Source organism: Ictidomys tridecemlineatus, chromosome 1, assembly GCF_052094955.1.
Source record: "Ictidomys tridecemlineatus isolate mIctTri1 chromosome 1, mIctTri1.hap1, whole genome shotgun sequence".
Lineage (NCBI taxonomy): Eukaryota > Metazoa > Chordata > Mammalia > Rodentia > Sciuridae > Ictidomys > Ictidomys tridecemlineatus.
This window is the reverse complement of record NC_135477.1, coordinates 101,872,463-101,895,570: the sequence shown is the minus strand read 5'-3', so window position 1 is coordinate 101,895,570 and position 23,108 is coordinate 101,872,463. Positions and strand designations below refer to the sequence as shown.

General features: G+C 36.0%; 2 protein-coding genes across 20 annotated transcripts in view; both read left to right on the top strand.

The window, feature by feature from the left end:
* Positions 1–23,108, top strand: part of Arb2a (ARB2 cotranscriptional regulator A) — a 446,980-nt gene that overhangs the window by 320,531 nt on the left and 103,341 nt on the right. Inside the window, exon 11 of one of the 19 annotated variants that reach the window (XM_040273169.2) lies at positions 16,261–16,496. The exons of the other annotated variants lie outside the window; for them this stretch is intronic. Coding sequence (XP_040129103.1) covers positions 16,261–16,277 — 17 coding nt within the window. The 3' untranslated portion in view covers positions 16,278–16,496. Of the gene's footprint in view, positions 1–16,260; positions 16,497–23,108 lie in introns of those variants that run through there. 19 annotated transcript variants of the gene reach the window in all.
* Pou5f2 (POU domain class 5, transcription factor 2) lies at positions 3,687–5,070 on the top strand. The gene has a single exon (XM_005326162.4). The coding sequence runs from the start codon at positions 3,779–3,781 to the stop codon at positions 4,784–4,786; it is 1,008 nt and encodes a 335-aa protein (XP_005326219.1). The 5' UTR covers positions 3,687–3,778; the 3' UTR covers positions 4,787–5,070.

Sequence of the window (23,108 nt, the reverse complement as noted above, 5' to 3'; positions counted from 1 at the left end):
AATCTCTTGTCTTCCACTTAACTTATAAATACATGGGAGCCTGGGACTATGTGTTTCTTATTCTTAATCTGTAATTCCCTGTGGATAAGACTGGCCTGATTCCTACATTATAATCTAATCACTTTCTAAGAAGTCCCCATATTTGTTGAAGGTGATGGATTAGCCTTTCATTTGCCCCAGCCCAAACAGTGCTTGTTGTCTTAAGCATTCCCATCAGCTGCTTTCCTCTGACTTTAATTTCTATTCCAACCAAATATGCTCCTGCTTGTGTTCCCTGATCACCCTACTGTGAGAGCATATTAAATAATACTTTTAAGAAGATGCAAGACTTCTCTTAAGAATATAAACTTTTCTTAGTGGTTTCTATGCATTAACCAGGAGATGCACACATTGGCCAATCAGATCTAACCAAGTACAGAGAAAGTCTTCACTAACAGCACCCAAGTTAATTTCAAACCCCATCAAATTAATATAGCTTTACTTTTCAATTTTGTCAATGTTTTGAGTCACTGTGTTTTAACGCATTAATATAACAAGCCTTAGTTCAAATTCATGTAGACTTACTTTTTTCCAATTCACTGAAAACATTTTTATTCAACTCTTGTTTCTAAACAACTAATGTATTTTTTATTTGTGGTTCTCTTGTGCAAATGGACTGTTTTTAATGTTATTAATATGTAATTGCTCTCTTTCATATGTCTTCATGATCTACTTTTCATTCTGTTTGGCAGACACTGGTTGTTTTGTGATTTTGAAAAAAAAATCGCTTGTAAGTATAACATAGAAATAGTAAATACCAGCAAAATTATTTTAAACATAATTCTGTGTATTCTAAACTGTTTTTCATAGACTATTATCTTAAAACCTAATTCAAGGCAAGCATGGAATTCTTTTCACCATTAATGCTGCAAAGATTCATTTTTAAATGTTAAATGACTATTTCTTGGTTTCCCATTATATGCCAGATATGGTTCCAGGTGCTGAGGATCTAATGGTGAACAGACAGACAAGGATTCTGCCTTTAACCAGAATACATTCTAACAGAGGTTGTAAGTGCAAATAATACCACAAATGAATCAGATACATAGTCTGTGGAGATGGCAGTTGATTACCTGATTCTTCTTCTCCCACTGCCATTGTTTCAAGACCTATCTACAACTAGTTTGATTTAATGTTAGGCTACTACCCTCTTCTAGGAAAAAGTACATAAAGGCCTTGGTTCTGATATGAGAGACAAAAGATGGAGAGGCACCTGGGAAGGTCAAGGTTCTCATTTTAGACTAGAATTAAATGGACATTATTTTAAGAATGAATTATAAAGTATTATACTTTAAGCAAACACTGAACACTATATCAGTTATGTTCCAGGCTTTATAACCCCTACATACCCTAGCTAGAGAGATAGAGACATAAAATAAATAACTACTGATATTTACTGATAGTAACATTGTTACTGGTAATATTACAATAAAAAATATATTAAGTACAATGGGAGTACCACAAAGGAAGTAACACACTCTTGTCTGCCTGAGGTAAGGCTCACCATCAGATGACACCTAAACTGAGTCTTAAGGGTGTTGGGAAGCACAGCATACTTCATTTTTTTTTCCACAAATACTTACAGAGCACTTTTTAATGTGCCTGATACTATAGTAAACACTGTAGACACAGCAGTGAACCAGATAGAGTCCCTCTTGGCAGTACAGAAACACAATAGATGAATATATATATATATTAGGTGATGATACATGTTATACCAAAAAATAAAAGTCTTTTCAGAAAAGGAACTTTTCTGAAAAGTAGCAGGGATGCAAATTTTTTAAATTCAGAGACATCATCTCTAATTAGATAATATTTGAGTAGAATGCTGAATGATATGAAAGAATAAGACCAAGAAGTAGGGGACACTATTTCAGACAGAAGGAACAGCATGAACAAAGGACATAATGGGCATAAAAGGGTGGCATTTATACGCAATATGAGATAATCTTTGCTGAAATGTGGAGTATCAAGGGACCAAAGGGTGTAGAGCCACATGTATCAAGTTCAAGAATGTAAATGCCCACTTTGTCAACTGGGAAAAGAGGGACTAGATTTTGAAGATAGTTTAAGAAGAAAATGACACATACTTTTGCTTGGTATGGATAGGTTTTGATAGGTATGATTTGGTATTTGGAAAATTAGACCTAGCAATAGTATGCAGGATGAATCTAAATAAGAAGCACAAGAAGCCAGTTATAAGATTATTGTGATTTTACAGATGAGAAATTATGTGGCTTGAATTAAGTTAGTAAATGAGGCTCACATGGAGATGGTAGAGTTTAATTGCTTTAGGAGAGCTAGTTTATAAGATTTGGTGTTCTGTGGAATATGGGAAAGGTCAAGAACAACTCCAGGGCTTAAGTGTGGGTGGCTGAGTGGGTGGTAATGCCATTAACCAGCTTATAAGTCCCTGGAAGTTGGGTGGCAGATTTAGAAGCTCAGAAAAATGAATCCTATTTGGGGCAGTGGAAATACAGGACTGGATATTAGAAGAGTATCAGGGCTGGAATACATATTTGGCTGTTACTGGCATTTCATATAAATTTTAAAAGGAGAAGCAACAAAAAGAAGTATCTGTCCGAAACTACAGAGAAAATGAGTAGGATGAGAATTTTTTTAAATGCCATTGGATTTGACAGTTGGAAGTGTATCAGTGACTTCAAGAAGATCCGGTTCAGTGGATGTGCATGGAGACAAGGCCATATCATGATTGGGTTAAAGAATGAAGGAGTGAGAAGCTGAGATCATCCCACCAAAGTCACTGTCCTTTTCTTCCTTGAAAGCGTTAAACCTTAGGTCAGATATTTTCTTTCTCCTCCCTCCTTAGATTTCTTAGGACTGGATGCTGTAGTTAGGGCATAATGGAGGTACAAATTAAGATCCTTTGGTCTTTAGTGGGAGAGTGGTCACAGATAGAGGAACCTGATGTTGTTAAGTTAGATACTGCAGGGAATATCCTTATGGGGGAACAGCAAGTACAGTCCAGAGACCTGTATCCAGAAGAAGAAGAAAAAAACCAAAAAACAGGTAGGTCTCTGTTTTATGAGGACTTGCAGGGCTAGTGGGAGAAACATGGAATTAGTTAAGAAACTCCACCCTAATGAGAGAGTGGAATCTGGTCGAGTATGGGGGTGGGGTAGAATCTGAGGCAGTAAACTGATGTTATCTAGAAATTCAAATACATGTGTCTAGATTTCCTAGGGCACTGGGACTGAGGATGTTGGCAGTACTTTTGGCAATAAAGATAGTAGAGACAGAATAGTTAATGGATCACAAGGTCACCCTTAGACCTGTCATGTGGATGTTTAATTAATATTTGTGAAGCCAAGAGGCAGTTCAGAGGATGTGGGAGGAAGGGATTAGATGTCAGAGTTTCTGAAGAGCTATAAGTAAATACCTGAGTTGCATTCAGGGATAGATGGAGGCTCGGACTAAAGATCCCCAAACCACTTGGAGGGCCAGAACTCCAGGTTGTACCTTGGTAGAAGTTGAGAATAATGCTCAGATAGAGGGACTCACTCCCTTAACCTCAAAGACCTGAGGAGTTACCATTGAATGGATTTGCGAGATATCCCACTTCTGCACACACAAAAAAACACTCCCTTAGCCCTCTTGCTTGCCACTCTGTCTCCTGCCCACTCGGGGGGCGGGGCTCGAGGGCAAGGCTGGTAGCTGTTTCAGTCCTCGAGAGCCATCAGTTCCTACCAGACTCTTGCTGGGGGAGCCGGCCTACCCCATGGCAGAACACAGGACCTCAAACTTGAACCCCCTTCAATCCAGTGGCGGGGGTGGCTCCGGAGGGCCAGTGTCCTTGAGGGTTGACACTCCAACCTTATTGAGTGCCCAGGTGGCTCCTGGCAGGATGATGGTCCAGCCAGGAGTTGGGCCAGGCATTTTCCCAGGCCCTGACATGTGGGGGGTGCCCCTGGGTCCCCTGCCTTATGAATTCCGGGGCAGGATGACCTCGTGTGGAGCTGGCGAAATAGGAGTCTGGTGCCAGAGGCCTCCCGAGGGCACTTGTTCTGGACCTTACATTGCTCTGCGGAGCCTCCCGAAATTGGCGCTGCCCGAAGATGTCTTAGCTATTAAAAAGGAGATGGAGCAGCTGGCTAAGGAGCTGAAGCTGAAGAGGATGACCCTAGGGTACTCGCAGGCGGATGTGGGGTTCGCCGTGGGAGCTATGTTTGGAAAGGTGCTTAGCCAGACAACCATATGCCGCTTCGAGGCCCAGCAGCTCAGCCTCGCCAACATGTGGAAGCTGCAGCCGCTGCTGAAAATGTGGCTAGAGGAAGTGGATGCCAAGAACCTTCTGGGCTTATGCAAAATGGAGATGATTCTGCAGCAAGCTCGGAAGCGGAGACGGGCAAGCAGGGAGAGACGAATCAGAAACAACCTGGAGAAACTCTTCCTGCAGTGCCCAAAGCCTACACCCCAGCAAATCAGCCGCATCGCTGGGCACCTCCGGCTGCAGAAGGACTTGGTCCAAATTTGGTTCTATAACCGGAACCAGATGGGCAGTCGGCCAATCAACGACGCCTTCCCACTGGAGAATGTGGGAATGGCCGGGCCTTCTTTCCCAGGGCCACCAGTGTGCTTTCCGCTGGCACCAGGGCTCCATTTTGATTTCCCCCACTATGGGGGGTCCTACCTTACACCCATGTACTCCTCTACCCGTTTTCCTGGGGGAGGAGCCCTCCTCTGTGCCCCGGCCACCACTCTGGGCCTCCCCAGGCTTTCAAGCTGAGGGGCCTGTCCCATTGGGGAAGATAAGAGAGGGAGGGAAAGGGAAAGCTGGGGAAGTCCCTGGGATTCATTTCAGGGCCGTTAGCCTTTTGTTAAGAATATGTACTAGGGAATGAGGGTGGGAATTGTTTAGGAAAAAACTGGGAGGGAATTTGAAGTTTACAACTGCTTTGTTTTTCCCTAATATTGATTTGAAGGCATATTACAATATATAGTTAGTTTCTATATTTTGTTTCTTTCTTTTTTCTTTAATTCATCGGAGATTGTGTCTGTTTCTTGTGGTTATCAGGAAGCAGTGGATTTGATTTTTTTTTTCTCATAAACACAATACTGAGTCAAAAATTCAAGTCAGGAAGACTACTTCAATGTACCGTTTTTTAAAATTAAAAACAATCAGCACTTTGCATGAACATAAAATCCAGGATAATAGTATCCCCTGCAGAAAGGCTTGAGAATAGCATAAGAAAGGAGTACACACAACCCACCCAGAGCCCTTGCTGAAACACATGAGTTTACTTGGAAGCTATCTTTTTTCTAATTCACGTTTTTATTTGCAGTGCCCCAGCTTTGTGTGGAGGGTCTCAGTTGAACTGTCCACTTTATGCCGTCCCATGAGTTTATCTCCTGTCCTGACGCTGAAGTCACTCTATTCTAACCCCCTTTGTTACTGGGATTGACAAGCTGAACAACTGTAGCTTCAGCTCCACCTCCAGCATACTTCTCTGGGTTTCAGCTCCATTTCGTTTGTTCCCTGAAAATTTTCTGTACTTTCTTCTAAATTCAGAAATACTTGTGAGAGTATGTTTGTGATACTTGATATAACTCCTGTTTGCTTTTGCTGTTGTACATCTTAAATCTCTTCTCCAACATTTTCACTGAAATTGGTTCTTTTCTACTTTTCCACATTCATTTTGGTCAGTTTTGATTATCCTATACTCAGTGTAAATCATAATCCCTGTTTAGGGCTGGGAATGTAATTCAGTGGTAGAGTTCATGCTTAGCATGCACAACACCCTGGGTTCAATCCCCAGCACCAAAAAGCAAAACCCAAAATCTTCTTTCAGATCTACTGCCGCGCATATGCAAGTATTATCTGTCTTATACTTCTATTCCTATATATTATATCTGTGGTTATGAATTCTTTTTTACTTATTAATCTTATCCGTTTTTGCCTTTTCTTTTTTCTTAGTAAGTCTTGCAAGGAATTTGTCTAGACATATATTTATCATAATTTTTAATGCATTGTACAAATTAATGAGTTTCACTATGGCATTTCCATACATATATGTATCATGTTTTGATCTTGTCCACCCTCGTTTCTCCCCTTTATTCTCCTCCTCCCCTGAATCTCCTTCCTCTTCCATAGTAGTCTCTCTTCTACTTCTAGATTATCTTTTTTTTCCCCATACGTAAGAGACAATTTGCAATATGTACCTTTCTGGGTCTTTGGTAAAGATGCTGTCTTTTCTCCTGTGTATGTTTTTAGTTCCTTCATTGAGAGTGGCTGGCTGAAAATGTATAGGTTTATTTCTGGGTCCTCTATTCTATCTCACTGATCTGTTTTTATGCCAATACCATGCCATTTTTGTTACAATGGCCATGCTGTATAATTTGAAATCTAGTGTTGGATTGCCTCCAGCATTGCTCTTTTTGCTGTAGGTTGGTTGCTTTGGCTATTCAGGGTCTTTGTGCTTCAATATGAATTTTTAAATGATTGTTTCTACATTTTGTAGAGAACGTATTGGTACTTTGATGGGCATTGCATTGAATCTATACATCACTTTCAGTAGTGTGGCAATTTTAACTTTAATCTTCCCATTCCATGAATATGGTCTTTCCACCTGCTAGCATCTTCTTTAATTACTTTCTTCAGTATTTTATGATTTTTATGATAGAGGTCTTTCATCTCCTTGGTTAAGGTTATTTCTAGCTTTTTGTTTATTCCTAGTCTTTGTTAGGGTGTGTGTGTGTGTGTGTGTGTGTGTGTGTGTGTGTGTGTATTTGTTGTAATGGTATTGTTTTCCTGATTTCTTTCTCAGTGAGTTCATTACTGGTATTTTCAAAAGCTACTAATTTTTGTATGTTGATTTTGTGTCCTGCTACTTTTCTGAATTTATCTGTTCTAAGTCTTTTGGTGAAGTCTTTAGGGTTTTCTAAATATAGAATCACTCTGTCAGCAAAAAAAAAAAGTATTTGACTTCATCCTTTCCTGTTTGCATACCTATGATTTCTTTCATTTATTTAATTTTAATTGCTCTGTCTAAAATTTCAATTACTATATTGAGTAAGAGTGGTAAGAGTGGACACTCTTGTGGTCCTGATTTTAGAGAAAATGTTTTCAGTTTTATCCCATTCAATATAATGTTGGCTATGGGTTACTCATTATTGTATGGAGCCTATCTCTCCCTTCACATCCTATGGTGTTTGTTTTATAAAATTGAGTGCTCCATGTTCAGTACATGAATATTTACAATCATTATATCTTCTTAAAGAATTGTTCCCTTTATCAGTACATATCATCCTTCTATCTATACCTAATTTATTCAGGGATTTTATCATGAAGGGATATTAGATTTTATCAAAGGCTTTTTCTGCATCTGTTGAGGTGATTTTGTGATTAGTATCTTTGATTCTATTTGTGTGCTATATTATATTTATTGATTTGTGAATGTTGAATCAATTTTGCATTCCTGGAATTAAACCACTTGATATTAGTGTGTACTCATTTGAGTATGCTCTTGAATTCAATTTTCAAGTGTTTTATTGAGGATTTTTTTTATCCATGTTCACCAAGGATATTGACCTATAGTTTTTTTTTGTTTGTTTGTTTTGTTTTTTTAGTTTTTTGGTTGTTTGGGTTTTTTTTTTTTGGTTTGGTTTTATTGTTGTTGTTGTGTCCTTATCAATTTTGGACAGCAGGATAATAATGTCTTCACAAATTGAGTTTGGAAGTGTTCTATCCCTTTCTGTGTTATGGAATAGTTTGAAGTGCATTTGAAAGTCCAGTAAAATTCAGCAGTGAATCTGTCCAGTTCTAGTCTTTCTTTGCTGGGAGACTTTGTATTACTGCTTCAGTGTCATTCATAGTTATTGATCTGCTTAGTTTATATCCTCTTGGTTCAATTTTGATGGGTCGTATATGTTCAGAAACTTGTCCATTTCTTTTAGATCTTATAGTTTATGGGCATATAGTTTTTTAAATTATTCCCTAATAGTCCTATTGATTTTGATGGTATCTATTGTAATATCCTCTTTTTCATCTCTAGTGGTACTTTTTGAGTTTTCTTTCTATTTAGCTAAGGATTTGTCAATTTTATCTTTTTAAAGAATGAACTCTTTGTTTTAATGATACTTTGTATCATCCTTTTAGTGTCTATTTCATTTATGTCTGTCCCGATCTTTGTTATTTCTTTCCTTCTGTTTATTTTGAATTTAGTTTGTTCTTGGTTTTCTAAGACTTCGAAATGCATCATTAAGTCATTTATTTGATCTCTCTCCCTCTCTCATAAGTATAAACTTTCCCCTTAGTTCTATATTTGCTGTGTCACACAAGCTTTGTGTTTTGTGTTCCCATTTTCATTTCATTCTAGGAAATTTTTAATCTCCCCCACCCTGATTTCTTCAAAAACCCGCTATTTGTTCAGAAGTGTATTGTTCAATCTCCATGCATTGGTATGATTTTTATAGTTTCTCTTGCTGTTGATCTCATTTCACTATGATGTGATAAGATGCAAAAATTATTTCAACATTTTAAAATTTGCTAAGGCTGCTTTATGGCCTAATATATGATCTATTTTGGAAAAAGTTCCATGTGCTTATGTAAAAAGTGTGTTCTGCTACTCTTGAATGGAATATTCAGTAGATATCTATAAAGTTCATTTGATCCTAGTGTAATTCATCTCTGTTGTTTCTTTGTTGATTTCTTTCATCTAGATAATCTATCTGTTGCTAAGAGTTGAGTAATGAAGTTACTCATTATTATATTGGGGCCTATCTCTCCATTCACATCTTATGGTGTTTGTTTTATAAAATTGGATACTCTATGTTCAGTACATGAATATTCACAATCATTATATCCTCTTAAAGAATTATTCCCTTTATCAGTATATAGTGATTTTGTCTTTTCTAACTGATTTGGCTGAAAATCTTTTTGTCAGACATTAGTATAGCTACTCTGCTTTCTTTCAGCTTCCATTTGCTTAGAATATCATTTTTTACTCTTAAATTTTGGGTCTTTGTCTTTTCTGGTGAGGCAAATTTTTTGCAGGCAGCATGTTGTTGGGTCTTATTTTTAATCCACCCAGCCTGTCTACATCTTTAATTGGAGAATTAACATCATTTACATTTTATTATTGAAATGTACTTGTTTCTCTCATTTTGTTGTTTTTCTTCCTGTTGTTTTGAATATTTTGTTTGTTATTTCCTCTCCAATTTATTTTAGAGCTTGATAGTTTTCTGTATTAGTGATGTTTCTTTCCAAATTCTCATGTGCTTCTCTACACTTCTGGTAAGATTTATTTTTCCCATGCTTCATGATTGTTTGTCATTTTTCTTCTTCTAGCTAGAGAATTTTCATTGGTTTACTAGTCATGAATTCCCTTAGTTTGTTGTTATCATGTAAGGTCTTTATTTCTACTTCAATTCTGAAGAATAACTTTGATGGATAAAGTAATCTAAGTTGGCAGTTATTTTCTTTCAAACTTTGAAATGCATCATTTCATGCTTTCCTGGCCTAATTTAGAATTTCTGTTGAGAAACCTGCTGTTACTCTGTTAGATTTGCCTTTATATGTGGCTTGGTGCTTCTTTCTTGAAGCTTTTAATATGCTTTCTTTGTTCTGTGCTTTTTGCAGTTTAATTATAATGCAAAATTAAGGCATCCTTTTCTAGTTATATCTATTTGGGGTTCTAAATACTTCTTGTACCTGGTTGTCCATGTGGTTGCCAAGACTTGGGAAATTTTATGCTGTCATTCTACAGAATGGGTTTTATATGTCTTCAGTCTATAGGTCTCTTATCTATTTGAATTATGCATATGTTTGTTCTTTAAATAGTGTACCAGAAATCCTATATCTGTTTGTTCTTTCTTTTCTTTTCTTTATTACTGTCTGAATGTGATAATTTCCCAACCTTATCTTCAAGTCCTGATGGGTTTTTTTTCCCTTCTACACATTCTGTCTATTGGTGAGGCTTTCAATTGAGTTTTTAAAATGACTTGTTGAGCTTTTCATTTTCTTGATTTCCGTTTGGTTCTTTTTAAAAATCTCTATCTCTGCATTGAATTTCTCATCCATATCCTGCATCTTTTCCATAATCATCTGTTAATTTGTATCCTCTTGGAATTCACTGAGCTTTTTAAAAAATCATTCTTTAGAATTCTTCATCCAGTATTTTATACATTTCAGTATCTTAGGAATCAGTCAGTATAGATGTATCTATTTACTTTAGGTTGTCATATTGTCTTGTTTTTAATTTTTCTTGTGTTTCCATATTGATATTTGTATATTTAAATGTAAGGACCTTCTTAATAAGCAACCTTTTCTTGATATTGGTTTCTTGTGTAATGATAAGTTTATTTACATTTGGACTTCATAGTATAGTTTCCCTGTGGCTTCTTTTGCTCTGGTTAAAGGGTTTTGACATGATGTATACTGTATCAGAGCCTGGGGGACTTTCTTTCTGTATAAGACTGGCAAGAATATGGTCCTTCTAGTAGTTCAGGCAGGCATGAGGTAAACAGTAGAATATGTGAGGTGTGCCCTCTGTGGTTATTCCTCCAATCTTGTCAGCAATATGTGGGCTGATAGGATATAGGAACAATATATGCTGAGCTCCCTCATAGATTCATTGTCCACACCATTGTGTTATTCCTCTCTACTCTTGCTATGGTAGTGAATTTCCAGGAGCATGACTTCACACTACTCCTTGCTGTGCTTACTTAGAACAAAATCTATGACTAGGGGCTCTTAACTCCCTGTTTTTTTTTTTTTTAAGTAAGTTGAATATCTGTCAAGGTTCAAGTGGGGTTCTTTGTGACTATTGTAAGATTGTAAAGTGTAGTTTTTCTGACTTGGGCTGGAAGTTTAGCTCAGCAGCAGCACCCCCATCCAAACTACTCAAATAGTGGCTGTGCTTAATCCCCAGGATCACATAGAAAGAAGGAAACAACTAGCAGATAATAAAATAAAGAAGATAATAAAGTATAAAGAAATGAAATCAGCCACACCACCATTAACAACAGAAAACAAACAGACAAAAAAATACATGGAATGAACAAAAAGGTAAAAAAAGAATTAATTTAAGAAAATAGAAGTTAAAACAGAGTAGAAATAGAACACTAAATGGAAAATAGGAACTTTTTAAACATTAAAAAAGCAATAAAGAGGGCTGGGGTTGTGGCTCAGCAGTAGAGCACTTGCCTAGCATGTGCGAGACCATGGGTTCTATCCTCAGCACCACATAAAAATAAAATAAAGGTATTGCATCCAAAATAAATCAATAAATAAAGAGGGAAAACAGGAAAAGATAAAAATGTAGGGGAAAGGGAAAGGAAAAAAAACATTAGGTATTAAGAGAAAAAGAAAACATATATAAACATATACAAATACAAAGAACAGCAATAATTATATCTTAATAAAAATAAAAGTTTCCTCTCCACCAAGGTACTTTATTATACAGGCAAGAGTGGATTATCATAATCCATACCAATCAGAATTTCTCTCCATGCCTTCTTAGGCTGTGTCCCCTTGGGAGAGAGCAAAGGGTGGGAGTTATTCACCTTCTTCTTTCCTTTGTTGTGTTTATATGGCAATCAGCAGTAGTTATGGCCAGAACCATTGGAATACTTCTCAGCTCCCCTGAACACCAAAATGAGCTAAAGCAGAACTCCGAGCTCTGCAGGGAAAGATTCACTCTGCAATTATTTGAGCTGCACACTAGGAGTAGGAAAGCCACCAACTTTGTAGTGTGTCACTAAGTTAGCGTGGTGTGCACCCAGGCGTTTTTTTTGCAGGGCTGACACTGGGTACTGCAGTATGTCTAGGACTCTGGCATCTTTGTTACATTCTCTTCCTTGTGAGGAGATATCCTGTTTCTATTTCATAGGATTATAATAACAATGCCATTACTTTCTTCCTCAGTGCTGCCATCATCATTGCACCCACAACTAGGGGATCTAGGCCCTTTGATGGTATAATCCTCATTCTCACAACATCCTTGTAAGATTAGGTGACCTACCACTAGGCAATGGAACCAAGTTTTAAATCACATCTCCCATACTCCACAGCATGGAACAGCCCCAGTTACACCTCAGCTTTGCAATGCTTTAAAAACAAAAATTCAGGTAAGCATGAAGTCCTTGCATTCTTCTGACGTTTTAAAAATTGCCTAATGATAAAGAACAAATTGTCACAAATCAAATTTTCAAAACACAAAATATTCATTGTTTCAGATAGACAATGGATAGAGATTACATGAATCTATAAGATTAGATTGAGTCCTTAATCACATTGGAAATTTTATGGCCACAAGACAGGTGCAAAAGAACAGTGCTTACCATAGTCTACTGTCCCTCATGACACTGTCTAAAATAGAGCCCCACACATATGGAGAAGATTCATTTCTATACTGCAGCTTCTTTATCCTTGAGACTTATATCACTGCTCAAGGAAAACTTAATTCCTGCTCTTAATATTTCTTATTTTTGTTGTTGGGGATGAGAATAACTGAGGATTGAACCTGAGAGTTTTGGAGTTTTTTTTGTTTTTTCCCAAGACAGAGTCTCAATACAATGCTTAGGGCCTTGCTAAGTTTTGGGCTGATGCAGGCCCCAAATTTGCCATCCTTCTGACTCAGCCTCCCAAGTCACTGGGATTATAAGCATGCACCATAACACCTGGCTCTGCTCTTTATATTTCTGTTTAAGAAAATGTTTAAGCTAAGTGTTGTGGCATATGCCTGTGGTCCTGGCTACTTGGGAGGCTGTCATAAGAGGATCAACTGAATTTAAGAAATTCAAAAATAGCCCCAGCAACATAGCAAGGCCCTGTCTCAAAAACAAAAGCAAAATAAACAAAAAAATAAAGAGAATTAAAAGGAAAAAATCTGTTAAAGAAAAAACAAAATGTTTAGTAACATAAGTTCTTCTGACTCCTTAACTAAATGCAATGACATGGAGTCCACAAGTTCATGTCGGGGTAAAGCTGAATTAGTGCCTTGGTCTCTGCCCCACGATTTATAGCAGCCCAGAGAGATCATTTCCCTGCACACACATACCACACAGATCCAGTGTGACAAATGTATACTTTTTTTTTCTTGTCAGTATCTGAAGAGAGAGTATTAAGGATACACATAAGTTAGTGTAAGCAAAATCAAACCTTAATTGCTTAGCTTTTGATTCAACAGATGATTAATCACTTACTATTGGATTATCCCACTAAAAGTCACACAGCACAAGCTGATTCCTTCCTTTTCCTATACAACTGTTTTGTAAAGATTTGGGGGTGAGATATTTCAACAGAAATCAGGTAGTATTTGATGAGGGTAAACTGATTATCCTGTAAGCATTCAGCTTCTAAAAACTAGTAGCCACTCACCCAAGCTGCTCCTTCAATTCTTTTGCTACCTCTGCAGATTTGAAGAAATTGTGATGAACTGTTAATATCAGGGAGTAACACTAATAGTCTGTAGCCCAGCCTAGTTACATCATTCACACATCTGCTCCATCTCTGCTTAGGTCAGTACTGACTGGCACATGCCATTAATCAGCCTTTACATAATTTGAAATGAGATTTTTCACCCCTGGTTTTCTTGACTTGGTATAAGAAGAAAAGACTAAGCCTTAGGAAAACTTTTATATTAAACTGATGTTGAATTTTTCAGTGTTTTTTTTCAGAGATTTTTTTTAAGATATATACATGTAAACCACCACACTCTTGATTTTCTTCCATTTCAGGGATGCCACTGATAGCTTTAACGAGAACAATTTCAGTACAATAGTTAGAGAGGCAGATGTCAGCAACAGTACAAAGTCTCCATATGCACCAGATACCTTGATTTAAATAAAAAATTCCACTGGGTGCAGTGGCACATGCCTATAATTCCAATGACTCTGGAGACTGGAGCAGGAGGATCACAAGTTCAAATCCAGTCTCAGCAATCTGGTGAGGCCTTAAACAACTTAGCAAGACCCTGTCTCTAAATAAAATATAAAAAGGGCTGGGGAGGTGGCTCAGTAGTTAAGGACCCCTGGGTTCAGTCACTGTTACAAAAAAAATTAATCGATTAATTAATTCCAACCACTTGTTTCAATGGTCTTCACCATCATTCTGAAACTGTTTATCAGATGTTTCCATTTTCTTATATTTTCTTTAGAAGAAGAAAGTTTTTATGTTTCTTTGTTGGTTTGTTAATATTGTTTTTGGTGCTGGGAATAGAACCTATGGCCTCATACATGCTAGATAAGTGTTCTACCACTGAACTAGACCCTCAGCCCAATCTTAACCTGAAGACCTTGAACCCTTGTAGAATATAAACAGCAGTTGTATCTCTGAATTTTTCTAAAGATGGTTGACAGCCTTCATCAAATTTTCTGAGGGGCCCATTACTCTTTGTAGATCTACAGTTTCAGAATTAAAGAATCACCTTTCCTTTGGCCACTTTACTTGCAGAAATTTTTCCATAACACTGCCGAGAGAGAGAGAGAGAGAGAGAGAGAGAGAGAGAGAGAGGGGGGGGGGGGAGGGGGGGCGGGGAGGGGAGAGGGGGGAGGGAGGGAGGGAGGAAGGAAGGAGAAAATCTGTATTTTCTGGATATCCCTATGTAAATCTTCCAAGTTCGGAACAAATACTACATTGACTATTACCTTTCTTGTTCTTATACTTTTATCAATCTTTAACACTTTAATTACATTTTTACCATACATAATAATTTCTCCTCTTCCCAGAAGTTTTTTTATCTATTGTCTAAGAAAACATGAGATGTTTAAATCTAGTCCTTATTCCAGACCATTACTTTTTTTCTTGAATCAGCACTTGTTTCTATAATTTCATATTTTTGAAATGAATGATCTATATATCCTTCTTTATTATACTGGAACTGTGTCACAGGGATTCATTTTTCAGACTAGCTGCTTTTGTTTATGGCTTTCTTCTAGAAATAGTCTTGCTTACTAAACAGTATTGGTTTTCTTGGCAGAATCTGTTCATGATGAATTCTTTTCAGAGTAAAAAATGGTATTATCTATGTAGAACAATGTTTTAAAAGTGAAAACTACTATACCATTCCAATAAAATCCTAGTGTAATGAGGGGTTAGTACTTGACAAAGTGATTCTAAACTAAAAGATAGAGTTAGGTGGCTTTGTTCTGTCAGGTGTTATGAAAAACTACAATCATTTAACCAGTGTAAAAATAAGTGTGGCCAAAGTAACAGAAACAAATATTTGGTACTTCACCTAATGGTATGTGAATCAGTACAACCTTCAATGAAAGGATACTAGGTCATTCTTACAAGAAAGTTTTGAAATATGTTTTTCTTCTGGTCTATGATTTCAACTTTTAAGATAAGAAGATTTTGTGTATTTGTGATATAATTTTAGCAATAAGGGTGGTCACTATGTCATTTAAAAATTTTGACAACAAAATATTAGAAATAACCTACATGTTCAGCAAAGAATTAAATAATTAAAGTGTAATACGATGTTATAGTTAAAACTGTTATAGAACTGCACAGTTTTTGACAAATAGAAAGTTTAGACTAGATTGTTGAATGAGGCAAAATATCTTATTAAGCTTTGTAATATTGTTTTTTAAAACAATATGTATAGTACATAGAAAAAATTTAAGGTTATGTATTGTTAATGACTTTTTAAATTGTTTCTATATATATTTATTAGATATATATTTTAAAAAATACAAGAAATATTTTTAATTTTTTTAGTTGTCAATGGACCATTATTTCATTTATTTATGTGTGGTGCTGAGAATCGCATCCAGTGCTCCACACAATGCTAGGCAAGCGCTCTACCATTGAGTTACTGAGATACAACCCCAGCCCCCAAGAAATATTTTTAAAGCAAGGCTCTATGAAATCTAGAATTCAAAAAAAAAATATTCTTTGTCTCTGAACTAGCAATTTCTCATTACAAAGCAATATTTAAAAGAGTAAATACAACCTTTTCATTTTTAGTCATATTTGTAGTTTCTATAAAAGAAGGCAGATTTCTAAATGGAGGAGTACTGGGAAATATAAGAGAGAAAGACTGCTAAAAATGAAAATTTTTTTAAATCTGATGCCCATTAATGCTAAAGAGCTGTAGTGTAGCTAGTAAGTGAAGACACCTGCCATATGTCTCTTTTCCTGCACAACATGGTAATTTACAATTACAATTAATGTGTTTATATACCTCTGTACAGTTAACCCATATTTAGAATGTAATATAAACCCAAATCATTTTCATGTTTCTGTTTATTTTCCAGTTTTAAAAAGCATTTGAACATATCAAAATCCTGATTTTAACGCAGTAGAGTCTTCCTAGCTTGTCATTTTTGGAGAAACCAAATGAATATAAATGAGATCTATGGATTTCTCAGTTGGAAGACAAGGTCAGTCCCTGAGAGTACATCCCCGGCCAGCTGAAAGATGAACTGTCATAAAGTGAATCCAACCCCAATACCCAATAAAATCCTTAAAATAAAGCCTTAACATTAACATATCTACAGCAGTGAAGAGAAACATGACAGGAAGCTTTGGGAGAGACTGCGTGGTTTGCCATCATAGGTCTATTGAGTGGCCACTCTGCCTCCTCACTTTTAGCTAGGAGCCTTACAAAAGCAGAATTAACTACTTTGCCCTTGGCTTGGACTTCTTAGGATTTCTTTCTACAGTTTCCAAAAAAAATAACAAAATACAAACTAGTTTCACTTATTGCTATTAACTCTTCTACTGACTTCCTGCCAAAGACTGGTTGAAAAAAGAATATTTGAGACCTTCTGGGGAAATTACTACATTTCAGATTTGGTATTCCTCTCTGAAACTATGTTGCCTATATGTCATTTCTTCTTCAAAAGATCAACTAATTGATTAACAATTAGTCCTCTTTTATTTTCTAGGATGTGTGGTGTAGATCCTCTTCTAGGACTGTGGCCAGGGAAATATATATGATGCATTAAGTTGATTTTATTATTTTAGAATGGATGGTAATGCTCCTGGAACAGTTTTAAAATTTTGAATGTTATAAAGTAGTGAGAAATCTTAACATGAACCTTTTTAACTGAAAGAGAATTTATTTTGTATACCACTATTAATTTTGTAGGACTGCCAAAGTCCATAGAGATTGTATGATTTTTAACAATATAAATATGTTTTCATACAGTTCTGAAGACTGGAAGTCTGAGATCAAAGTGTAGGCAGGGTTAGCTCCTGCTGAGGGCATTGAGGGAAGGATCCAGGCTCTTCTTCTGGACTTGTGGATGACCATCCTCTGCCTAGGTCTTCATATTACCTTCCTCTTGAAAGTCTGTGTCCACATTTCTTTTTTTCATGAGGACACTATTCATATTGAATCAAGGCCAACCCTAATGACCTCATTTTAATTTAATTAACTTCTTATAGATCCTATCTCCAAATATAGTCAGACTCTGAGGTCCTAGGGATTAAGACTTCAACGTGTGAAATTTTGTGGTAAACCCCTTCAGCCCATAATACCAGCTTCATGAAAAATTTGACCAAAATAAAGTATTCATTAATATATCCATTCAACAAATAATTAATTGAATATTCTACATAACATGGAATGTCCTTGTTGCTAAGATGCAGTGGTGACCAAAAACAGGCTGAACCTGACCCTCTAAGAGCTTAAAGTCAGGTAAGGCATCCAGATATTGAATAAACATGTTTGTAATAAATATTCTGTTATAGGAATAAGGTAAGGTATTGGAGGTTTTCATTTCTACTTATATGCATATCCCTCCTGCTATATAAGTTTTACTTCTGATAACATTGATTAGAAACAAATATTCTAAACCTCAGGGTCCTGAAGGGAAAGTATGGTCTCATAGCCAAGACATAGTTTGAAAAAGAAGCATTTATTTGGGGGCTTAAATCCCAGCGCTAATAATCTACTATCTCTGTTGCTTTGAATAAGTTACTTCTTTCAGCCTTGGTTTCTCATCTGTAAAATATATCTATCAATCTACAGGGTGAGAGTTGATATAAGGATAAGATTCAATAGTACAAAAACAAATTCCTACAAATTCTGTTATACATAATAAGCACTCAATAATTTTTCTTCATTATGCTACCACCATGCCTTGTCTATGCTTTATTTATAGCTCATAAATCATTCTTTTACATCTGTAGGAGCTTTCATTTAGAAGGTGCTTAACAATTGGTAGCCAAAAGTGAGGAAATCATATAACCGAATAAAGTAGACCATTAGTCTCAGTTACCAGAAAACTTACCACCTGATATTGGGAAATGACTTCGGGAATTACAGTTATTGGAATATAATTGTAATGTTTATTTCCTTAACTGTCAGATGACAGTGGTGTAACAGAACGAATGAGAAGGTTTTGATTGAAGAAATGATTTGAAAACTTTGAAAAAACCTAGAGTTGTATGATTGAAAGGAATGATCTCTGAGGCTGTTTCCAGCTTATAATAATTTTCTAAGTCCCCATGAATAAAAACAAAACAATGTACCACAGTTTGGATGTGGAGACTAAAAAGATAAAGAATATAGGTATGGACAGGGAAGGGTAACACTGATTCCCATACTATGGTTCCCACATAACCTTTTCTTTCATATCTCCTATTTCTTTGTTGTCTCTCCCAAATACAAGCTCAATCCTGCCATTGTATGTACCATTTCTTCATTGAATGTTGCTATAATTTAGATCTTGAATAGTCCCCGCAAGGCCCATGTGTTAAAGTCTTGGTCCCCAGGTTGGCCTATTAGGAGGTGGTGGAGCCTTTAGGAGGTGGGGCCTAGTAGGAGGTCTTCAGGTTACTGGAGGCATGCCCCAGCCCCTTCCTCTTCCTTTCACATCCTTGCCATGAGGTGAGCAGCTCTGGTCTGCATTGTTCTTCCCATCAAGATACACTGCCTCATTGGACTTCGGATGTAGCTCAATTGGTAGAGTGCTTGCTTCTCATGTACAAGGCCCTGGGTTCAATCCCCAGCACCACAAAACAGTCAAACAAAGATATACTGCCTCACCACAGGCCCAAAAGCAATGGGATCACCTGTCAATTGACTGAAACCTCTAAAACTGTCAGCCAAAATTAACTTTTCCTCTTTGTAAATGGATTGTCTCAGGTGTCTGTTACAGTAACAGAAAACTTACTAGCACAGGTCACCCTCTCTAACTTTTCTAAAGTTTGCTATATCAGTTTGCTAGGGTCAGTGAACGACGACGACCTCTAACTAGGTAGCTTATACAATAGAAATCTATTGTCTTATTGTGAAACTAGAAGTCCAAGATCCAGGAGTGGTCAGGGTTTATTCTTTGTGAGGACTGTGAAGAAAGAATCTATTTCAGCCCTCCCTCCTTAGTTTATAGTCATCTTCTATGTCTCTTTACATTGTCTTTCCTCTATTCAAATCTGTGTTCATGTTTGCCCTTTCCCTAGGGATACCAGCCATATTGATATTCTTAATGACTGGCCTACCCTAATGACTTTCTTTTAACTTGATTACCTCTATAAAGACCCTGTCTCCAAATAAGGTCACATTCTAAGGTACTGAAGCTTCTTGGACTTCCAAAATTTGGGGACAGAGAATTCAACTCATATCACCTACCACTTACGATATAGAGAAAATATATGTTGGGGAAGAGGTTTTGGAAGGCAAGGCATCTTATTTTTTCCTAAAAAGGAGTTAGGTAAACGATAGTATTATAGAAAGGAAAGAGCATTAGCTATAAAAGCAAATAGTCCCAGGTCTGTTTCCTGCCTCTCTGCCACCAATATATCTTCTCAGGAAAATTTTAAGAAAAGTTAAGAAATTTTCTCTCCCCACCAAGAACTTTGTGAGTTGAAGAACTGCATTAGCTACTTATTTCTATTTTGGGGGCAGGACAATTAAATCCATAGGTGAGATTTGGAGATATTATCTCAGAAAGAAAAGTTCGGATATTTTGATAAAGATATGCTTCTTAATTTCTCCAGAAAAAAATTTGTGTGAATCTGTTAAGAAAGCACTGTCACTTTTTGCCAAGCATTGTTAGCCACTAATTTCATCAAGCTAATGTAACAGGACAGTAAGTGATTTGCCTTTAATTTGTTGTGATTGTTTTGTGGAAAGCAGAGCTAAAAGTGATTGTGTTATGAAAAGCAGAGAGCAAATATTTAGATAGTGATTGTTTTCATAAATAGTTTAAAGAATACTGCTAAATCTAAGAAGACAGCAGGTAAATTTTTAAAATATATTAAGTTTAAATCATGGTTTCTATAATAATCAGCCATTAAATACATGCAGATATTTTAAATGATCACCACATTTTAAACATTTTTATGGAGCACCAGATTACTTGCTAAATATTTATTACCTTTGAGATTTAAACTAAAGAGAAGAGGTAGGGAAAAACTTCATATCAAGGGATTTATTGTGGTTTTCATTACTTTCCTGAGAAGGCAAACATACTAATACCACAGGTAGAAAAGAATGTGTTGCTGCTTCCATATCATATCATTAAAATAGTTAATCTATGGCCATGAATTTTTATCTTCTGGGCCAAGAAATTTTAAGTAAAATGCTAACAAAAATGTAATGCTTTTCAATGAGAAGTGAAAGAATCTTTATCCTTTTTATTTGAGGTTCCAGAAATGGAACTATAAAAAAACTATATCATTTTTATTTTTAAACTGAGTCAGTAAACAATTTATTTGGTGAGCATTCTGTGTGCACACATATATAACATGTGAACATTCAGGAAACAGAAGGTGCTTGAATTTGTGAGATTTAAATATTTTCTCACAGTTGATCCAGTGATACATCAGTTGAAATAAAACCACATATAAATGAATACCACTTTCTACTAAAAGGCAAGTATAGATTTCAGTCATTGTTTTAATGAGGACAGTAATGACTCCATTCATTCATAGAATATCTTACAAAACTTTAACATGTTTACCCCCATATGCATTCTAAGACTCATCATATAAAATGCTACCTGTCCTAATCATAATATACATATGTTATTATGTTAATCCAAGTATACATGTTTTATATTGATAATATTCTTATAAATGTTAAATTTTGAACTATATATAAGTAATGCTTTGATTTCACACTTATGTTATTCATTTAAAAACATGCATATATGTTATATTTATATTTTAAATGTGTTATGCAAAATTATAAGTTACATAGACCATTGGTAATTTTATAGAACATGGTAGGCAAAATGGAAATATCCAGAATAGCAGTTTTTGGCCATTTTCCAGACTTACTTTCTCTGGCCCCAAACCCACTCCTGCTCTTTCTCCAGGTTCTACCTATTCACATTCTCATAAGTAGTAACACTGTATTCTGTATATCTTCCTTAGTGACCAAATACCTAAAAAGTACCTGTTAAGGAGTAGGTATTTAAATAGGAAGCACATAAGCCAGATAGAGGAAAGGAGAAAATCAAGCATCACTTATTCAAGTGACCACTGTTAGGAGGAAAGGACAAAGGACCAGCACACAGAAAGGGGCAGATAACCTCAGCAAGGGATATATGGGAACATTCTTAAGGGCAGAGAGCACTTGAGCTAAGTCTTAAAGGATAACTAGGAGTTGTAAGTAGAGGGAATGAGAAGAAAGAGAGAAGACCAGACATCAGGAATGGGAGGAAAAATGGAAGATGTTTGACTGAAATCTAGGCTGTGATTAGTTATTGCCACTGAGAGTTAAATGTCGTGTTAAAACTCTTGACAGCCAAGCCAAAAGTTATATAATTTCCAGTACATAATTATGTGAAACTTCCAAAATGCATTAGGAGAAATATTTTGACATTAAATTTAAAGATTAATATACATAGGTAAACACATATATAATATAAAAAGACATTGAACAATATTGATGTTGTTATTTTAAAACAAGATCATTTTCATGTGACCAGTTCTTATATTGACTTATATCAGATAGACAAGGTCATAATACTAAGTTCTAAGGTTCTGAAGGCCTTTCTTTTAGGAACTAAAATAATTCAGTATGACATGAAGCTTCCTGATGGTTTACCTTGGCACAACAAATCAGTGAATCCAGAGAAGTTCATGATTTAGCAGATCCATTAGCCTGTTCTTCTCAAGAGTCAATTTTCTCCATAAGGCTTTTGATTAAAAAAAAAAAAAAACCTGTTCATCGGGAAAGTATATTATAATATAATAAAGAAGCCATTGGCAAAGGTTTGGTAATTGAAAAAAAAACCAGGCACCAAAAACAGTGACTTACATAGAAGCCTAGTTGCCTTTGTTTACAAAAAATGCATATCTGATTAGAAGTTCTCCTACCACTAATGGAACATAATCATGCTGTTTCTGTCCCATAGCTCATTATATGAAAGAATGCCTAGTGTGGTAATGGAGATAGACTAGGTATCAATAAATTCACATACCAAACAGTTGACTTAAGGTAGAAATTAATTCATCTCTGTTTTATTCTAACATGAAATAAAAAATGATTGATATATTTCTATACATAGTCATTCAGAGAATGACTCAAGAAAAAATTTTTATGAGAACCAATTGAAAAGACTAGTCAAAGCATATAGAACATTTGTGTGTGTGTCTGTGTGTGTGTGTGTGTGTGTGTGTGTGTGTGTGTGTAGTATGTGAGTGTGTAATGAGAAAACTATTGCAGATCTAGGGTTATTATAAATAAGTCCAATATTGCTCCAATCTGTAAATATTGCAGTGCCTTAAATCACATGTTTATCCTTACAAGACCTTCTAAAATTAGTCTTTAATATTCAGGTGGAATTTGAAGATTTATTTTCCCCAAATAAGTATCAGAGGCCATTAGTAAACACATAAGTCTTGATGCCATGCTTTGTCTTTAAATACAAGTGACACCTTTTAATACAAATTATTTCTTTTTTGTTATCATATATTGTTTATATTAATCGGATTTAGTGTGATATTTCTGTACACACATAGATCATGCACTGCTCCCATCAGCCTCTCTTTTTCCACTCTATGTCCTTTCCAATCTTTAGCAATCACTATTCTACTTTCAGTTCAATTTCTTTTACTTTCCACATATGTGAGAACATGTGGTACTTATCTTTCTGTGTCTGGTTTATATCCCCTAAAGTAATGTCCTCCAGATCTGTCCATTTTG

What these genes read in the sequence shown, in the direction of transcription:
- Pou5f2 (XM_005326162.4), top strand. Translation starts at nt 3,779, where the DNA reads ATGGCAGAACACAGGACCTCAAACTTGAACCCCCTTCAATCCAGTGGC.